Source organism: Gobius niger, assembly GCF_951799975.1.
Source record: "Gobius niger genome assembly, chromosome: 2".
NCBI classification, from domain to species: Eukaryota; Metazoa; Chordata; class Actinopteri; order Gobiiformes; family Gobiidae; genus Gobius; species Gobius niger.
In genome coordinates this window covers 24,754,952-24,774,725 of record NC_136853.1, presented here as the reverse complement: position 1 = coordinate 24,774,725, position 19,774 = coordinate 24,754,952, and the positions used below count along the sequence as shown (strand labels likewise).

At 39.2% G+C, this 19,774-nt stretch overlaps 2 protein-coding genes across 4 annotated transcripts; one reads left to right on the top strand and one right to left on the bottom strand.

Annotated features, from left to right (window-relative positions):
* Positions 1–30: 30 nt before the first annotated feature.
* trim23 (tripartite motif containing 23) lies at positions 31–6,973 on the bottom strand. Its single transcript, XM_079582962.1, has 11 exons — positions 6,832–6,973; positions 6,008–6,170; positions 4,665–4,786; positions 4,300–4,578; positions 4,044–4,226; positions 3,751–3,966; positions 3,542–3,676; positions 1,525–1,654; positions 1,332–1,442; positions 1,107–1,231; positions 31–1,033 (listed from the first exon to the last, which is right to left on the bottom strand). The coding sequence occupies exons 1-11, from the start codon at positions 6,922–6,924 to the stop codon at positions 854–856; spliced, it is 1,737 nt and encodes a 578-aa protein (XP_079439088.1). The 5' UTR covers positions 6,925–6,973; the 3' UTR covers positions 31–853.
* A 417-nt stretch (positions 6,974–7,390) lies between these two features.
* On the top strand, positions 7,391–13,533 carry mzt2b (mitotic spindle organizing protein 2B). Of its 3 annotated transcripts, none has more exons than XM_079551900.1 (4): positions 7,392–7,639; positions 7,725–7,882; positions 12,594–12,728; positions 13,222–13,533. In XM_079551900.1, the coding sequence occupies exons 1-4, from the start codon at positions 7,476–7,478 to the stop codon at positions 13,365–13,367; spliced, it is 603 nt and encodes a 200-aa protein (XP_079408026.1). In that variant the 5' UTR covers positions 7,392–7,475; the 3' UTR covers positions 13,368–13,533. The 3 variants fall into 3 exon arrangements, with proteins under 3 accessions (XP_079408027.1, XP_079408026.1, XP_079408025.1); XM_079551899.1 differs by having other exon boundaries at positions 7,394–7,639; positions 12,591–12,728; XM_079551901.1 differs by lacking the exon at positions 12,594–12,728 and having other exon boundaries at positions 7,391–7,639.
* Positions 13,534–19,774: the final 6,241 nt, after the last annotated feature.

Sequence of the window (19,774 nt, the reverse complement as noted above, 5' to 3'; positions counted from 1 at the left end):
TTTAATGTTTCACATTATGTTACTGCAAGTTGTAAACTTAAGTGTAGCATCGTGTTAGCACTGAGGGCATTAGACAAGGTTTTTTAGCCCACATTTCTTTGAAATCAAACCTATAATCCACAAGAAAATGCACAAAAGTTGCTACAAATAGTGGAAACTCCAAAAATGGAGGCCTATTTAGAAGCAAACTTGTTCATACATACCCCACAACACAATATATTAATTCAGTAAACGTTCATCTGTAACATTAAATGCATTAATTCTAAAAAGTCACCGTTATTCCTCTTGAAGACTACCTGAAATAAAAAGTAGTGTAGCAAAGTAAAACGCACCAACACTCAATGCATTTGGCATCAAATCTATAATGTCAAAGTCTAGGATAAAAAAAGTGTCAGCTTTAAAAGGGATTATATTAGAACTACTTGCAAGTGTTCTTCTGCTTGTAAAACTAATGTAACATCCAAGACATTTGTCAATACACATGACTGCTTGTGGGTTATCTTGTCACAGATTATGAGTGCAATGAAGTCCATAGTAATACAAAGCATTTGCACAGATACAAGCAAACTCATCTCAACTGCTAAAAATAACTAAAAATGTGCAAGTTGCTCGTGTAAGCAACCTTGTAGACATCAATATGGACTAATACATGCGTTGTTAGTGGAAAGGTAAGTGACGACTGGGACACTTTCAAAGACCTCAATAAGTTATAAGTATTTACATACGTTCTTTACTCCAGCTTCCGTGTTTTTTACAGTTCTTCACAAACTTGAGCTTGATCACAAAGCTGGCTGAGCTTAGAGACTGAAGTTTCTGAACTACACTTTAATAATGGGGCAAATTTCACAGCTGATCAGGCAACATCCAAAACCCCAGCTGCAACCAACTGCCTCGACAACCAGTCCAGTCCCTCATGTAAGCCTATCCCGCTGCGGGCGTCACAACCCTGAATGTGCCAGCTCCTCCCACAGCACAACTTATGTAGACTCAGCACCTCTGTCATCTCCTCCACAGGCACAGCCCCAGGGACATCCTATAAAGTAAGAATCACACAAACATTAAGGTGGGAAAAAGGAAAAACAAAAACGTTTCCATTACATACATACCTGTTTGTTTGCAAAAATAAGCAGCAACGCATCTCTTAGCTCCTTCTCGGTGAGTAATTTGGCCAGTTCACTGTGCGCTTCCATTAGCCTGTCTCTATGACAGCTGTCGATAACAAAAACTACCGCTAAGCAAATCATTGGAGAACAAATAGATTTAAATTAATTGACAAACATAACAGATATAGTTCACTGAGAGACAAGTGCGGCGACATTATTGGGGATTACCTTGAGTGTTCAGGTAGTAATGTTTCCAAAGGGGTCTAAGTTTATGTTTTCCTCCAACGTCCCAGATTGTAAATTTTAAGTTCTTATATTCCACTGTCTCCACATTAAACCCTATAAGAGAGTTAAAACAATGTATAAATGAGACACAATTTAATAACAAGGATTTTAACCTTTCCAACCCTCAGTTACCTACCAATAGTCGGGATGGGCTGCATGAATTCATCTTGCTTTAATTTGAAAAGAATGGTTGTTTTGCCTGCTCCATCCAGCCCCAGCGTAACTACACGAATCTCCATCTTAGGACCAATGTGAACACGGTTGTCCTGAGAAAAAAAACACAACGTAATGATTTTCTGCACTTCCTTAACAGGCTGTGAAACCAACAACCCAGTAATTAGAATAGAGTTGATTGCCAGTGTCAGTTTAAGATGCATTCACAAACTAGGAATTGGGTTTGGCTCAATTGCGTGACATGCAACATAAAGTAATTATAAAATAAATAATAATAAAGCTATATAAAATAAAAGAAACCCAGATAAAAAATAAACAAGATATAGAAGTAAAAAATAGCTAAATATACAACATATTATACACATGTCGGCATAACAACAGTGCGAGTTGGTAAATTTATGTACAATAAGCAGCAGATGTGAAGGTGAATAACCACATAGTGCAAGTACAGACACTACACAAATACACTTATATTTTACCAAGGCCTGACACAAAACAAAAAGTAAATATTTGCCAGATCTTTATTATTCAGGTAATTTTTAATCATGTATTGTGCTTTTTAAGCCTGTGTTACCAAGTTTCTCAAAGCGCCACAATGTAGTCATTACTCACTCCATACTCAGTGGTGGTAAGCTACTATAGTAGTCACAGCTGCCCTGGGGTAGACTGACTGACGCGAAGCTGACAATCTGCACCATCGGCCCCTCCGACCCCCACCAACCACTCTCTCATTCAACCTGGCCTATTGTACATGTTTTAGTGGAAGGGGAAACCGGCTTAACCGGAGGAAACCTACGCAGACACGGGGGGAACACATGAACTCCACAGAAAGGCCCCGTTCAGCCGGGAATCTTCATGCTGTGAATTGCGAGCGCCAACCGCTGCACCACCGCGCTGCTTTTTGAGGTCAGGTCACACATTGCACACGTCCATGTTGCAACTGCTCAAATTCATCAAGCTGTACGTACGATTTGACATTTTAATGTTTAATATATGAAAATATCTGATTAATAAATGAAACACCCATCATCTGCCTAATTTCTTGAACTGCTGATTCAATAATTCTACAATGCTCCTTTTGTTAGCATTAGAGAAAAATTGGTGAGCCATTTTCATTCAAATTTTGAATTTCAAGTCTCATAAATAATACTTGCCTGATGAAGGCCTAGTTGCTAAAACGTTGCAGTAGTTCTCACTTTTTGCAAATTTGAGTGTGCAAGAGATTTTTTTCAAAGTTGTACATAAACTTAACGCACGTGTTGCATGTAGTAAGTCTGCAAAGTGCCCTTTCTTTACAAGTATTTTTCCATTTGAATTCTTAACATGGGACTGTAATAAGTCAAACAGTAAATTCAGTGACAGCAGCTGTGTTGATGGAGGGGAAAGCATTGATTTGTTGAATGTTTACTTAAAAAGGTCTAGTTAATATGTTCATGAACTACACCATGTTTATGAGCTACACTATGTTCATGAACAGAAAACCAATATTTATTTATGTGTTATAGAAATGAGCGGGAGGAGAGAAATTGTGATTATTGTTTTCAACGTATCCCACAGCCGCAGCTTTCATACAGACCTTTGCAGTGTGTAGTAGGAGAGGTTTCTATACCTAAAAACACTTTCTCTAACACAAAGAACGGGGCAGTAGTGTCAAATATTTAGGTGCAGGTGGAACAGGTGGAAAGATGAAAGGGCATGATGGTAAATTATTGAACAAACATCTCAGGATATCAGCCAGACGGATGGACAATGGACCAAAGTTCACATTAAAATCTATTTTATAATGACCCATTGTTGTTGTTGATCAGAATCTGCTTGTGGAAGATTACCTAAAATGACTCTGATCATAAAATGTTTAATCTAACCTTACTATCGAGATGTGAACGTAAAAAATAAGCACACAACACTGCTGACATTTGGGTCATATCCCAACAGTCAGACATTGCCCTGTGGTACATCACGAACATCACTGTATCTACCTTTGTGAAGGTGACAGGTATTCCGGCATCCAGCTGAATGTGATCCACTAACTCAGTGAACTGGTGCTGCTGCTTCTGAAGAGTTTCCAGCAAACAGTTGATTTCCTGCTTTGCAAGTACGACTCTACAATCATCCTACACCAGAAAAAGACTAGTATAAGCAAACTGCAACTGAGCAACATGTATGTCCATCCCTGTAGTCTGTTTACCTGCTGTAGGGTTTTCTCACAGTGCAGGCAGGCAGTGGACACTTGAGACAGAAGGATTGTCATGTCTTCCTGTTGCTGTCGCAGCCAGATCAGCCTCTCCCTGACATGTGCATCTACCACACTCAAAGCCATCTCCTCCTGACGACACAGAGTCTCATGTAGGTCAGCAAAGTAGGCACGCACACAAGAGCGCGCACTCTCTGCTGTACCTGGAACCTGGAAACAAAGGAACATACTGTGTAGGCAAGTGAACGCTCTTGTTGTATGTATAGTACAGTTGACTTCTCACTTACATGTTCAGTATGTGCTATTCCAATACCATCCTCTACAATCTGCTCTCCCCCTTCTATCTGCTGAACAATCCCCACCAGTTTTCTTGAATACTCTGAAACTTCATCTGTAAATGTGCGAATGCAATGTGCCATATCCAGAATAGATGCACGGATCTGATTAGCTTCAGACTCAAGGAGCGCGTGCTGAAATTTGAAAGATTAATCAGATATCTCATGATCTGTCAACATTTGTTTTAGCTGAATCATTGTTGCTTACCTTATGCCCTTGGTGTTTTCCATATTCCTTACAAACACAGCACATGAGTGGCCCTGGTTGACAGCCATCTTCTAGGCACACAAACTCAATGGCATGGACCTGGTGCTGCGGGCACAGCGTCTTCTCATGAGGCTTGTCAGCCAGTGGCACCCGGCGGTGCTTGGCCAGTGTCCGAGTGGAGTGAGTTATCTGCGAGCACTCAGCACACAAGTGGGTGGCGCACACAGTGCAATACATGGAGGCTGTGTGGCTTTCATCCTCATCACAGCGAATTATACACTAAACATTTAAAAGATTTAAATCAAAGTCATTACAGCACGTAAGTAAATATTTTAACAGCAAGTAAAGTAAAACACATTTCTTACTTCACCCATGCCTTTAAGGGCATCCTCCGCCATTCCAGACTGGTTTGAAGCTCCATTCTGAAGTCGTTCCAAAAGTTCAAGTAGAGCAAAGTTCTTCTTTAAACCCCAAACGCCAGAGTCTCCTGAAGAGCGATGAAAGCATTAGGTTTGCAAGATTTCGAGAGGTAAAGAAAGCATTTCGTAGACACATAAAGCCTCAGGCGGAGTATTAGGGCAATAGGAGGAGTGTGGCATGAGCTGCCACCAGGGAAGATTAGCCATGCACCAGCGGCTTGAAACACAACCCCTGGTATGTTTTCAAGATGACCGAGATTGGGCCCAGTTAGTGTTGATCTATGGGTGATGCACACCAGTTTGACAGTTTCTGCATTTCCCAGGCCGACAGACAGACAGAATCTGTCATTCAATGAACAAAGTACACAGAACAAAACTTTGTTGCATATTGTACTCGCAATTTCTAAAAACAAATTAATCTTATCATGATTTATCTTGAAATGTGGCAGAAACTTCCAAAGATGTTCTTTTATTCAGATATAATTGTTTCATAAATGTGCAATCACAGACATACTCATACTATTTTAAGCCTTAAATCTTCTATACTTTTCTCTTGTACTTGACAAATAACAACGGCAGAGCAACAAAAGTAAGAGACATGCTCCTCTGGTTGGACTAACTTACATGTATAGCAGATTGGTATTTTAAAACATCGACTATATTCATGCAACCTATATTCAACTCAACATTTCTAACTACACTATTCTTTAACAGCAGTGTCACAAACTAATTAACTGCAGTCAAACCAACACCTAAATAATCCTGAACATGTACTGTCGGCTTTGCCTCATTGTTAAATACAAGTGGACGCTTCAGAGAAGAAAAACAACAGGTTTCACCTGCTGACATATGGCAGGGGTATGTAGTGGTTTGGTTGTAGTGGAGCCATGTAAATTTCAGACGACTCGGGACCATTACAATGAATGGGGCTGATTGGGACTCAATCTCATTATTAAATCTATGGCTTAAACCTTGACGCTATTCAAAAAATACTTAAAACAAACATGATATCTGGACATGCATAATTAAGGTGGAGCTTCATTCCCACAAAGCTGGATTAACAATGGTCCTGTTTGACAAAGCAGGTGAACGTCAGTAGTGACAGTAGTGACTGTTGTCCGATTTGCTAAACAAAGTGACATGGAGCTATCCTTCCTCCTGACAGAAAAATGTTTTTCTAATCTGTCTGACAATATCAGACTTAACTTATAAGTCAATAAGTCTGTAAGTGCTTGTAGTCCGAGTATGTGCATTATTTGCTCAGCATAATGAAAGATCCATGTACTCACCCAACTCAGTAACCTGCCTATCAAAAGGGCAGCGCACTGCCCTGCCGTGGAGGGGCAACCTAGTGAGACAGTCATGGCATACTGTGTGACCACAAAGCAGAAGCCGAGGGACCTTGTCTCCTTGTAGAGAGAATACATCTTCACACACGCCACATTCTAGTACCTGGAAATAACAAAAAGTATATTCAAAACAGTTTAATCAGATGTAATAAAGACAAAATGTTGTTTAGTCTCTCAATTGCATACATTTTGTAAGCCTTAAAAACCTATGTTGGACTAAAACAGGGGTCTCCAACCTTCTTTTCCCCCTGGCAAGCCATTTTAATGCAACAAAAACGTCAGAGAGCTACTTGTTTTGTTCTTATACTTTACTATAGTGAGTTTGGAGATTATGCTCTGCATGTTCAGAACAAAAAGGAAATGCATCTAAAATGTGAATCGTCAAGCGTAGACATGTAGGTGTTTGGAGAGCTACCTATAAAGGGCTGGAGAGGTACTGTATGCTACTGGTTGGAGATCCCTGGGCGAAAGAAGGTACCATGAAAAATGCAAGATGAGGATCACCAGTCAATTAAGAGCGTTCCACAATTCTTCGTGACGCAGAAAAGACATCAACGCTAGTAATTTTCAGTTTTTCATAGATTTATGATTGTGGATGGGGATATGCACTTATAGCACAAAATGATTATAAACAACATCAACGCTAATGACGCAAGCGCACCGAGTCGCGAAAGTACACTCTCAGGCTCACAGACAAGACGGGCCTACCTGCCTAATGCAAAAACAATGCTTCATTCTAATTTTGCCCGGAGAAATATTACAACCTTAACAGTGCTTCCATTTGTCACTCTCCCGTGTCGGATACAGGGCTCCATCGACGCCACAGCACCCTGCTTGTTTATTCCTGCAGCGGCCATCCTTGGAAGACAGCGAACTGCGGAGGAGGAAAAGGGGGGAGCATACTACTTCCGGTCACACTTCCGGTACAAATAAAATGTATATGAAACATATTTTTGTTTGTTTTTAGCAGTTTGTCGTTGTTTGTTAAACCTTGAAATATATGTCGCTTTTGCCATGTAAATATTTTCGGAAAAATATGAAATGCGTCATGAATGAAAGGTAATATATATTTACGAAGAAAAATATAAAAAGATAATATTGTATTTATAAAAAGATAAAAACGCATTGGTGTGTTATTATTGTTTTTTTTGTTATTTATTTATTTATTTTTTAAATGTTTTTTTTTACCCCCACAGCGTAGCCATGCCATGGATCTATTATAAACGAGCCATGCCCTAGTAGCTGACGTAATTATTATGCGTCAGGGTCTGAATCGTTGGAAGTATTTTGTTTTAGATCAACGGTCTCCATCAAAAACAGACGGTGCGTTTTTGTTTGTTAATTTAGCCGGATATTTGTTTGTAGTTGAGCAAATTTGGATGTTTCCTATAGTGTTCATCTAGCGACAATGTCTCAGCAAACCACCAATGCCCCCGACTCTCCAGCCGTGATAGTCTCTGCTAATGTGCAGAAATATGCGATTAAGAAGAAAAAAGTATTAAGTGCTGAAGAGGCGGAGCTGTTCGAACTGACACAAGCTGCAGGAGTTACTATTGACCAGGAGGTCTTTAAGTAAGTAGAAATAATTATACTATCAGATTAATACAGTCTACATATTTCGAATAGCCTTAAGTTACTGTTTTATATTTTCACATAGGATCATTGTGGATCTATTAAAGATGAATGTGGCTCCTCAAGCAGTTTTTCAGACCCTGAAGGCAATGTGTGCTGGTCAGAGGGTCGCTGAGTGTGGGACAGAGTCTTCATCAGCTGCTCACACAACCAGCATCATCACTGCATCTACAGAAGCTCGAGGTAAGATAAGATAAAATAGAACTTTGTTGATCTCACAATGGACACACCAGCTCTAAAGAACTCTCAGGGGGTGTAAACAGTCAGGAAAGTGTGCAATCAAAGAATGTGGGAATAAATCTTTTGATATTTGACACATCTGTGGCCTGAGACAAGGCAAGTATTAATCCTATGGGATGAAAAAGCTATATAAACACGATGAATGCATGTTACTTTTGGAAATTTACATGAAAATTACCTTTTGGAGACAAACCAAATAGTGCAGATAAAATACTTATAGTTTACTCATGCATAGCTTGTAAGTAAAACAATTTTATGTGCCTGTCTCACATTTTCAGGAAGACTGTTCCAAATATTAGCAGCATAAATCTGAAATTAGCCTCACAATAGGTGTGTTTAAGATGAGCCAGAGACAGTCTTGTCTGCCCCCTTGAGGCGAGAGGTGCATGTCGGACAGTTTTATGTCCAAGATGCCAACGGTTTGCTCTGACGAAACCTGTGTGACCGTCTCGGTATTCTAGTGAGACTGCGGCGGCTGCAGCACATGGTTGCTTTTCACTGCCTGGGCTCAGCTGCATGAACTACAAAGGCCAAATGGATGGTGGAAAAGTGCTGTCAACACACACTGACGATTGGGTCTGAATTCTGTCTTGATCAGAAAAGCGTTGCCCTTGCAGATTTTATTGTCCATTTCAATCCTAAATTGTAAACTGTAAAAGGAGCTTTTCTTTGCTGAGGCATATCTATGGTATGAGGGAAAAAACAGAAATGCGTTTGTTCACAAACCTTTACAACAGTTTCCAACAAAGGTGAGATGCTGTGTGATCAGAGGCTCCTCTCTGTTCTCGGCGCCCTGATGTCTCTGACTTTATTGACTTGACCACCGCCTGGTCTCGGCGACTATCCAGCCAAAGCGCACTTCATCTTAAAAACACCTATTGTGTTGTGTGACTCTGGGCACCAACAGGAGACGGTCCTGTTCAAAAGTTCAAAAGTCACTGCAGACAATTTTATGCTTTCCTTCGAATCTCGTACGGAATAGCCCCAGAATATAGTGTGGAGTTTCAGCGGAAATGTCAATTTTTCTGGCCATTTTAAGACATAATCGAACTCACAAATAAGGCATTTTAATTTAATTGAGTTGGTAAATCAAATCGATTCATATTTTCAGAATACTCTTTATTTTTTTATTTTTTTTTATTTTTTTTATTCATTTGGATGTTTAAAATCTAAAAACTGCACAATGACTTTTCAGTTGTTGTTGTTTTTTTGTTTTTTTTTACAGCAATTGCCTGAACAATTTGGGGGTTTGATGATGCTCTTTAACTAAAACAATGAATATATATTTAAAAATCTGTTTACAGTCACCAGTTATTTGGCTTTAATTGGAGGAAAAAAAATCGTAAATCAAGTTTTTTTTATAAGAAAATGAAAGATTTTTGTAGTTGGAACAGTCGCGCAGCTCTACTCAGAAATAAATGCTGATGCTCCAGATACTCAACTAAAAGGAAGCTTAAAGGAACAACAGTTTTTAATCAGCACCAGCAACAGTTTTCAGCTGTGCACCTATGTAGGTATTCCATTAAAAATCAGCTAGAATAGTCTTTTACCACATTAACAGTGTCCAAAGTGGGGTCACAAGATGATTTTGAGACAGTCTTTCTTTACATATCCAATATTTTGGATTGAAAACAGCACATTTTTGTGAAATTAAGCCAAATATCAAAATACAGTATCAAAACTAACATCATGAAGCCAGATTTTAAATGTTTTGCCCCTTTAAATAATTATAAATGCTAATTACTGAAGCGTTTGGGAACCCCTGTTGGAGACACATGCCTCCACCTCTGCTTCAGACACCGGTTTATACTTTTGTTTGTGCGATGTTTTTTATATGGCATAAAAGTGCTGAAGTTATTGATTTAATGAGGCTGTGAGCAACACAACGCATCTCGACAAAATATATGCTGTTACAAATCAAAAAGACAAACTTGTTAATTCTCTAAAAAGTCTAGTTTACAAATGCACATGTCTGAAAAAGAGTGAGGAGAAGTTTAACTTATTTAACCCCACCCCCTAATCCAAACACAATTAACATCAATTTCCTGTTTCTCAAAACTCAAAAGAAAACAAATAAATATGAATAATAACAAGGTCAACTAATTCTTGAAAAATGAAAAGCACGAGTTCTGTTTTCTCTTATTTCATTAAGATTGTTTCTTCATATTTCTTTTTGAACTGATTCACACTTGAGCATTGTTTTAGATCTGAAACAAAAACACAAAACCTTTCAAAGTTCATTTGAATTTGAACTCCTGAGTGCATTTTGTTGTGTGATAAAATGTTTTTGTATATTGTTAAGTATTCTGCTGTACTCTGAACATTATTTGGGATGCTTGATAATCTACAACAGGGGTCCTCAAACTACGGCCCGCGGGCCAAATCCGGCCCGCGAGATGATTTAATCCGGCCCCCCACTTGTAGAGCACAAATCCCTGAGTATGTCAAAAAAAAAAGTAAGTCTCTAGCCCATTCCTGTGCGGAGTTAGGATATTTTAACTAAATAACCAGTTTACTCACTCCAGCCACAATTTGAATAAATAAAAAATAATTCCACAGGTGTCCAGCAGAGGGCACTTGCATAAGAGATCAGAATAACACATTATAGCCCCGTGGTAAATGAAGCTTACCACCACAGAGTGTGGAGAGAATGAATAATAAAGTACTTTGAGAAACTTGTGACACAGGCTTGTACAGCGCAATACAAGTGTAAGAAGTTATTGCTTTGGTCACATTACATAATGATGTTTTATTTGAAAATAAAAATAAATGGAAATTAAAAGAAAGTGTGAAGCCTTGATTACTATTTTTGCAAACCACTACATTGAAACAAATATGTGCCTGAATCAAGTGTTGATCTTGTGGATATAGTAGTAGGGACGACTGTGCCAGGCGAGTAATCTCTACTTCACAATGAGGCATTTTGGTCTGGGCCATACAATTCTATATTATAGCCAACCCGGTCCGGCCCCCGATCACAGTCAGGAACAATAATGTGGCCCCCAGAGAAAAAAGTCTGAGGACCCCTGATCTACAAGGTCAGTAAATGTATTGACTTTTAATTCCAAGAACAGGATGTTGGTATGATCAAGATAACCAGATTTGTTGATAATTCTTATGGCTTTTTTTGAAGACGAATTATTGAAATCAAACTTTTTTTCACAATTTCTGATCCATTTATTTGTAATTGTGAGCTTAATTTATTACAGCACCTACCAAATATCACGTAGTTTTACTTACATTTAAGGTCAGTTTGTTAGAATCAAACCATGATTTTACTTTTTTTAATTCTACGCTAATGACCTTTTTATTAATTGATCATCACCAGAACAAAATATATTATCTGTGAAGAAGACCATTTAAAATCATTTATGTCGTTGAATACACTCAAATATAGTTTTCAATGCTATAATAAAAATCTATTACTGTTTAGGTCACTCCAGCATTTATATTTCACACAAAAAAGAATTGTTGAAAATATTTGTTATTTGCAAGGAATAAGATACAAATGGTTGAGGACAAAATATAAAAAAAACAAACATATATCGGTTCTCAAGATAAATACTCTCACATTTATATCCAAGCTTCTAAGTTTATCTTTGCTGTTTTTTGCCTCTTGGTGAAAGACTCAACCCCCCAACAAAAAACGACATTGTTGTGCCTATTTTTATTCAAATACAGACCCTTACTTATATAATATTACTTACTGTATATACATATTATGTCGTACTTATATAATACTGTACCACATATCGGATAGATAATTTATTAATTTCATTTATTTGATAGGGACAAGTGTGAAAAATTAATTATCATTTATTGCCAAGGCTAATTTGTAATGTCCATCCCTAGAAGGGCTTTTACGATGCAATACACTTAAGAAATACATTTGCAGTATATTCCGACTTTATCCAAGGTATAGTGCAAGGGTGTCCAAACTTTTTTCACTGAGGGCCACATGCAGAAAAATATACAACTGGGCCGCACTCAGAGGTGAGATGTATAACTTCACCTGTTGTATTAAAGTTAGCAAATACAATAAAATGTGAACTATGTTTTTTCATTGAATATGCTTAGAGTAAAAAAAAACAGCCTTCATCACAGCTTTCTATTAATGGATTTTCATTTATTTTGTTTATATATTCAAATGCAATCATATTTTTAGAATTCGCAGTTGGCCAGCGAGCCGTAGTTTGAACACCCCTGGAATAGTGCATATGAATGCAAGCTAGAAATGGTCTCTTTTTAAAACACGCTTTCATTCATTTTTAAAGGTTAAATGTTAAGGTAACTTTATTGTCCGTGTAGAGAAATTTGTCCTCTGCATGTGACCCATCCTCCAATGCCACTGGGGCAACCCGTGAGGAGCAGTGGGTGACGGCAGTGCCCTGATGGAAGTCCTGTTCAAGCTCAGGAGACAAGGTTTAGCTCCTGGACAGTAAAGGCAAAGGTCTTTTTTCTATGGGCCGCTTTCACATTTCCATTGACGGCTCCTCGAGTGGGACTATGAGCTGTTTGGAGACATCAGCTGTGCAAACATTTATTCATTAATCTGAAATGAAAAAGTTGTATATGATGAATACCATATAACTTTAAGTGGCCTTCACTCCATGAATTAAATGTCTATTTTATGTTCAATTGTTTTCTGAAGAAGAGGCGTCATTAGCCTCCGGAAAGAGCCCTAAAGCCTGTGCAGCCCCCTCTGCAGCATCAGGCTCCAAAACCACAAGGGCCAACGCTAAAATTGTGGTCTACGGTCCCCAAGATGTTAACACCTCTCATTCACAAGGTCCTCTTTATTGCACCATGCCTTTCATTTGCATTTTTGCACCCTCGCTTGCTTTGCTTGTCATTTAACCAGTGCCCAGTGCGCACAACTCCTGCTCTGTCCTGCATGTGGGTGAGCATGTCCATGTATTAGTGAATGATTTGATATTCTCTACATTTACTGCTTTCTTTTTCATATATTTTCCCATCTTTGTAGTTATTATTTGTTTAGTAACTGAGTATTTAGAAGAATGCAAGCCATACAGATGATGTCAAAAGATGATGTTCTAAAATTTGTCACAATCTCAAATATTGTGACACTTGCTATCCTCCCCCACCCCCAATGAAAAAGATAAAGAGCCTTAAAAAAAAAAAAAAATACCCAAATGTTATGTGAACACATCTTAATCCATCGTTATTTCATGCAATAATATCATTGCCTTTCCATCTTTAACTGAGCATCATGAGAATCTTTTTCGTAACGCTACTTTTTTGTACCCACTCTTTGTTCACAGTGCGCAGTAAAACTGGAGCAAGTTACAGTGAAAAGAGCAGGGAGCCCTCAACTCAGAAAGTACAACGTCAACCAAGTGCCAACAGAGGGCAGAAGACTAAGAGCTCTGGCAGCAGTAGCTCCTCTTCGCAGATCAACTCCACGTAAAGGAAGGTTTATTACAATGTTGTGTTGTTGTTTTTTAGCGTGAACATGACTTCTATTTTGCTAAGCTTAAATACACACCGAGTGCAGAATTATTAGACGAGTGAGTTTGTGTGACAGTGCTCCTATTTTCCAACTCCAGACGCTGTAAAATTGAATACCAGTTGTATTGAAGACGCTCTAAGCAAATACACATGAGCTACGGTATATGAAGAGAGTGGCCGAAGGTTCACAGTCTATATATGTGCATAATTATTAAGCAGCGTCTTTCTGTGAGCTGAAGTGGGCAAGAAAAGAGGTCTAAATAATCATTTTGCTCACCATTTGTTTTATAATAATTGATATTTTCAGACACTTTCCAAAGAGAGCTGAAACCTGGCCTTTAACTTGCAAAAATATTCAAGTATAGGGTGGGTGGACCAAGACTATTGTTTAAGGGTAAAAAATACTTTTGCTTTTCAGCTTTTTGCATTGTGTTCGTTGACTGTCATTATTGTAGATTTGAATTTTACTTCTTTTATTTTTAAGGGGTTTAGTTTAACAGGTCCTGGGTTATTGACTTTTTGTACTTAGTTATTTTCTATATATTTCTCACTCACAAAACATTGCTTTCATTTTAATAAATGTCCTTACTTAAGTTGGATTAGTGATTTATAAACAGTGTGTAAACTCTGATGAATCAAGAAACAACAAACTGTAAAATATCCATGTAAAAACAGATAATAAAGCAAGTTTTAAACGTTTGTAAAGTTGTTCCAGAATTTCAGGCAACCGGTTTATTTATTACAGTGTTTTTTTTTTTTTTTTTTTTTTTTTACCACCAAAACAAAACATTGTGCCAATAAACGCAAATGGCTGTAGAGTACTTTGGCCATCCTGGGCGCGTGAATGCAGTATTAGTGTAGTATTTGTGCATCTGTTTGTTGACTGCGTGGTGCGGGCTTCACCCACAGAGGGGAGTGTTGTTGTTTGTGTGGTCTGCAGGGCTTTATATAGCTGCTGGTCTTTTATGTGGCCGTTTGTCCTGCTTATGTGCTCCTGCCTCTCCTTTCCTGCGCGCTTTGCACTGATGGCAGCGCGCCTGTAATTGATGGCACCATATTGCTGTAGTGTAGCAGGTTTAATGGGGCTTGACAGAGCACGGGGAAGCGGCATGCAACCAGGGAGGTTAACCCTTTCGCTCACACTTTCCCTCCTGGCCTTTCTTATCCCTTTCCTGCTGGTTTCTCGCACATGCACCTTGGTGGTCCCCAACAGTAGCCACAACCATTTTAACTGCTTTGTGATACACTTCTTTATTGAGTATAGTCGTAATAATGCAAGACAAAATCTCTGAAGATATTTTTCCAACTCGCTCATTCATCCTGCATTGCTCTACTGTAAAACAAACGTGTTTGCCTTAAGGGGAAAAAAGGAAAAAAGAAATTCTCTGCAAAACCAGAGCGGACTTGCACTTCCAATTAGAGCCACCAGGGGGCAGTGTGGCTCCAAGTTAATATTATGGGCCCCTTTTGACGTTTTCCATAGGCATGTGGAACATTTTGCATGTTTATTTTGTTTTTATGGGAATCTCACAGCACAGACAAATAGTGCTATCCTTCAGTCACATGTGTGAACGTGCGCACCTCCTCTATGTGTCCCATTAATTGATAGAAACTATGAATGTCTGCTATTGTTCGGCGCTGTTGAAGCAAAGGCAAAGTGAACCATTAATGCACTGCTGGTCTAAACCAAGTTCTCACATTTTCTTGGTGTAAGCTGTTCCCAGGTGACAAAAAACTGGGGAGAGACACTATTTTAAGCGCGGCTATCACACCTCTATGTTTTTTTTTTTCTTTCTTCCATCACTTTGGTTCCCCCGTGAATAGTGTGCAGCGCGAGAGCTCGGGTTGAGGTGCAGCCTGGAATATCATACTGTTTTTGCCTCTTCTCGTTTTCTCAGGTAGATCCTTCTCCGTGAACCAGGACCACATTTCACTCTACATTTATAGGCCACTTCTTCTCACTTGTTGTCTTTGTGCATTCACTCCCCTCCCCTAACCCCATCACTTTCCATCACCCTGCATGCTCGCTTGCTTGCCAGGCCAGCAGCAGATTGGCTATTTCCTGCACGCACCCAGTAGAGCCCTTATCAGTGGTAGAGTGCTGATTGTTGGTCTGTCTCTCAGGCTGACTGACAGTTAGGGCTGCGCTGCTGAAATATCTGATTTGGTCAGTGTTTGTCTGTGGGGCCTTATCTCCATGCTTTATATTAACTGCCTTGACAGTGTGTGTAGGCAGACTCTCTCCATCTTACTGCAGCCTCCCACCTCTCTCCATCCTCCGCCTTGGGCTCCATTCACTCATATAAGCCTATACTCTGCTGTTGTCTCAACACACAGGAGAAACATGTCATTGTAATTGTATTTCTGTTAATGACTCAGTTATGCTTTTTATGTAACAGGTAAACAGGTTTAAACAATTTTACCATTTAAGAAAAGATGTAGATTAATGAAATGGGACATTCATGAAGAATATTGGCTTTAATTGGGCGGCACAGCACAGCGGTTAGAGCTCGTGCTTCACAGCTTGAAGGTCCGGGTTCGATTCCCACCAGGGACGGGGCCTTTCTGTGTGGAGTTGCATGTTCTCCTCTGTCTGTGTAGATTTCCCCTACCACTAAAAACATGTACAATAGGCCAGGGTGAATGAGAGTGTATTTGAGAGTGCACATGGGGGACGATGGATGGAAATTAGACCAAGGCTACATCTCCTGTGCGGCTTTTTCATTAACTTGCACTGTCCCGACCAAATAAATGATCAAATAAACCAATAAATAAAATAAATGCAATCAAAAAAGCTATCGCTGCAAATGAACAATAACTCACACTTTGTCTAACTACAAAAACATAATGTGTTTCTCTTTTTAAAGATATGACCCGGATTAATGCAGTTTACATTGTGTTTATATTCAAATATAAACCTTGGCCTGCATTTACTATTATTATTATTATTATTATTATTATTATTATTATTATTATTATTATTATTATTATTAGCAACATATTTTAATTGGAGGATCAATCCCATGAGATGAATCATTTTGTTTTCAAGTTAGTCGTCACAATAATGCCCAAAGAAATTAAAACAGAAGAGCAGAGTAGATCAAATTAAATGAAACACAAACAAAACAATACAGCAAAACAAGACCATAGCAGACACTGTACTCCCCACCATCAGAGGGAGTACAGTGGTTCCCAAACTGTGGCACGTATACCACCGGCAGTCTTCTTCAAGTGGTACATGGAGCCGCCTGCAGTTTTAGACTTTATCCATGCATGCAATGTTTTAATAATAAGTAATCAGAAGTAAGGAATTTAAGTTTAAAAAGTGCTCGTTCTCTTCATGTCTTTAACTAACTCTCACCTACTGCTAGTTACAAATGCATCCCAAACAACTAATAGTGGTTGTCCTTAGTCACGACCTCAGCTTTCAGTTCCACCAGCTATAAATACTTTAACTTGATCAACAAGCACTGATAAAAAAGCTGCTTGCGTTTGGTGTGTGGTGCCACTAATCGTCACTGAACAAGCATAAGCCTTATTTATTTATTCACTTGGTTAGCACAAGGCTGATGGCGGCTGTTAATAGCAGCTGTGGGAACAAACAGAGTTCACACTCACTTGGACCCCTATTGTGTTGCATGCTGTCAGGTTATATACTAAACTCCAGCTGTCGGAGTCGCATCCCCAAATTATGTGTTTAATGCACAGTAGCCCGCAATGTAACTTGTGAGAATGATGCATTGGCAAAGATGAAAGTGATGTTTGAAACTCTAATGATTCTCGTTCCGTCTAGATTGAGAGCTAGAACGTTACTTTAAATTATGAGCTGCTAATTGTTGGCTGAAGAATAAACAGAGAAGAGAGGAGTTTAATCATTTCCCAATTAAAATGCAGCCAAAGGTGCTTTGTGTGCATGTGTATGTTACTGTGCTCCAAATTCCTTTTAATTAAGACAGAGGTTACCCCTCTATCTTTGTCTTATGTGTTGAGAGGATTTTCTTTTCTTTTTCTTTTGCACTTTAATTGAGAATTTTAATTGCCTTTAATTGTGCATATTTATTTAATACACCTTACATTTATAAACATAATACGGCGACTGAATTGTCTCTTCAACAATGCATTTCTCACACAACTGAGCAGGAAGTTTCTAAAGACATATAGAACTTTCCCCTCGATTATTTGTAGTGTTTTTTTCTTTTTTTTTCTTTGTTAAAATGAGTATGGTGTTTGTCCACCACTCGCCCTATTGGGACCAAGTGGAATCGCATCCTATAGCAACTGCTTTTTCAACTATCCATCACAACACACTGTATAACATTGCTGATATACATTGGTGTCGAGTGAGGATGAAATTCCCAAACAACAGGCAATTAAATGTGTACTGTTATGTGTCAATAACTGGAAATGTCATTTGACTGAAACCCGTGAAAATGAGTTCCATAAAGATAAATATTGCACATGTATGCATTTACATACAGGTCCATGTGCATACGGCTGATAAAGCTGTCCGTGCTCCCCTGAGTTATGTCTGGTCTGTCAGTGGTGTTATGTCATGACACGGACACAATGCCGCCTCTGTGATTTGCATGTGTGTAGGGGTCTGGTGTACGTTTTTGCCATGTGCTTTTACCCGGGTTTAAGAAGGGTTGATCAGCCTGTGCATGTGTAGGCTGTGAACCCGAACAGTCTGTGTCTGTCTGTCTATTGTCCTGTAACCGTGAGGGTTTTCTGGATAAACAGCAAAAACTGCGCCTTTTGTTCCTGCTCCCAGTATAGAATATACACGTGTGCAGAGCCACATGGCCCTGCCTGTCAAAGCTCACGGCTTTACATGCAGTGCCAATACTCTTTACACATAATATACATAATATACACAATACACATCACCCTTTATTCAACAGACAAAAAGTTACTAAGACAACCACAAATGACTTCTGTTTGATCCCAGCCAGAATAAATGAAAGAAGCCAATAGTGAGTCACTGCTGAAACTGAATAAAACCTAACTAAGTGGTTAAAGCTACACCGTGTAGAATTTTACCCAAGAAATAAAATTGAAACAAAAACATTTATTTTATGACAGATGTTTTCATAATTGAAAAATACCTCATAAATGAACAAACAAGCATGAGCCTTTACTGTGAGCGGCTCAGCTCTCCTAAGACATGGCGGTAACTTAACCAGGAGTGGGTGCGTCTCCAGCCCGTCGCCATGGTGATGTGATTAAAGGCAGCAGAATTTGAGATTTAGACAGTTTAGGTCCTCATCAAAATCCATTCTTTGATCACACGCTGCAATAGCGTTTGTCGAGCTGGTCATTACGAGCATGTTTTGTACTGACGACAACAGTATAGTCCAAAATGTTACGCACTGTGCCTTTAAACTGACTTGTTTGACACAAAATATTCATCTACATTTGTCCACGCAGGCTTGAGGCTTGTTATCAAGTTTTGTAAACTGACAATATTACAATAAGCATTTTATAAAAGATAAGGCCATTTAATTTAGTCAAAGGAAATAGCTTATATATTCTGTTTTCTGTAGTTTTGTACACAACGACTACAAATTGTTGGCAAAGACAGCCCACTTGATATACGTAAATACTGAAATTGCATATTGCCTGCTCTCACCGTTACTGGGTTTTCTACCTCTCATGCTTTCCTTCCACATCCCTCTCTCCTTCTCTCTGTATCGGTGCACCCCGCTCCCCGGCCTGTTCCCCTGGCAGCCCTTGTGATTGACACTTACAAATTACCCGGCGGCAGTGGCATTGTGTGTGACCCCTCTCTCTCATCTCCAGCCTGCCGCCGTTTTGTCATCTAATTACTGTGAATCCCTGGCCTGCTCCCCACTGCTGCATTTTTAATATACCCCCCCCCCCCCCCCCCACACACACACACACACACACACACACACCTTCCTCTTTTTAATACACAACACCCTTTTCCAGGTGGGTCGAGATGCCAAAATATTATTTATTTAAGTAAAAAGTATAGTCATCAAAATGATCAAGTTAGAGTAAAAGAGTCTGAGATGTAGTAGTCCAACAGACAAAACACAAAACAATGTGACACTTCACCACATTGAAGACAAGCATAAAAGAGAGATGATGAGAAAAAATTCTTAAGCTGAGATGCAAGTTAGAAAGAGTAGTGAATTAACATGACCATTGTGATAGAACCGCATACTGAGCAAACCCATGTGATCACTGCCTCTGCTCGGCCTGGTCTCTTGTATGGAGTGTGTTCTTCCCTATAACCGCGGCACCGCCTCCATTATCAGAGCCCGGTCACCTCTCCTCCCTGTGCCGCCTCCACCGCATCGAGGGTCACTCCAAACCCACACGCAAAGCAATCGGTGTCATTTA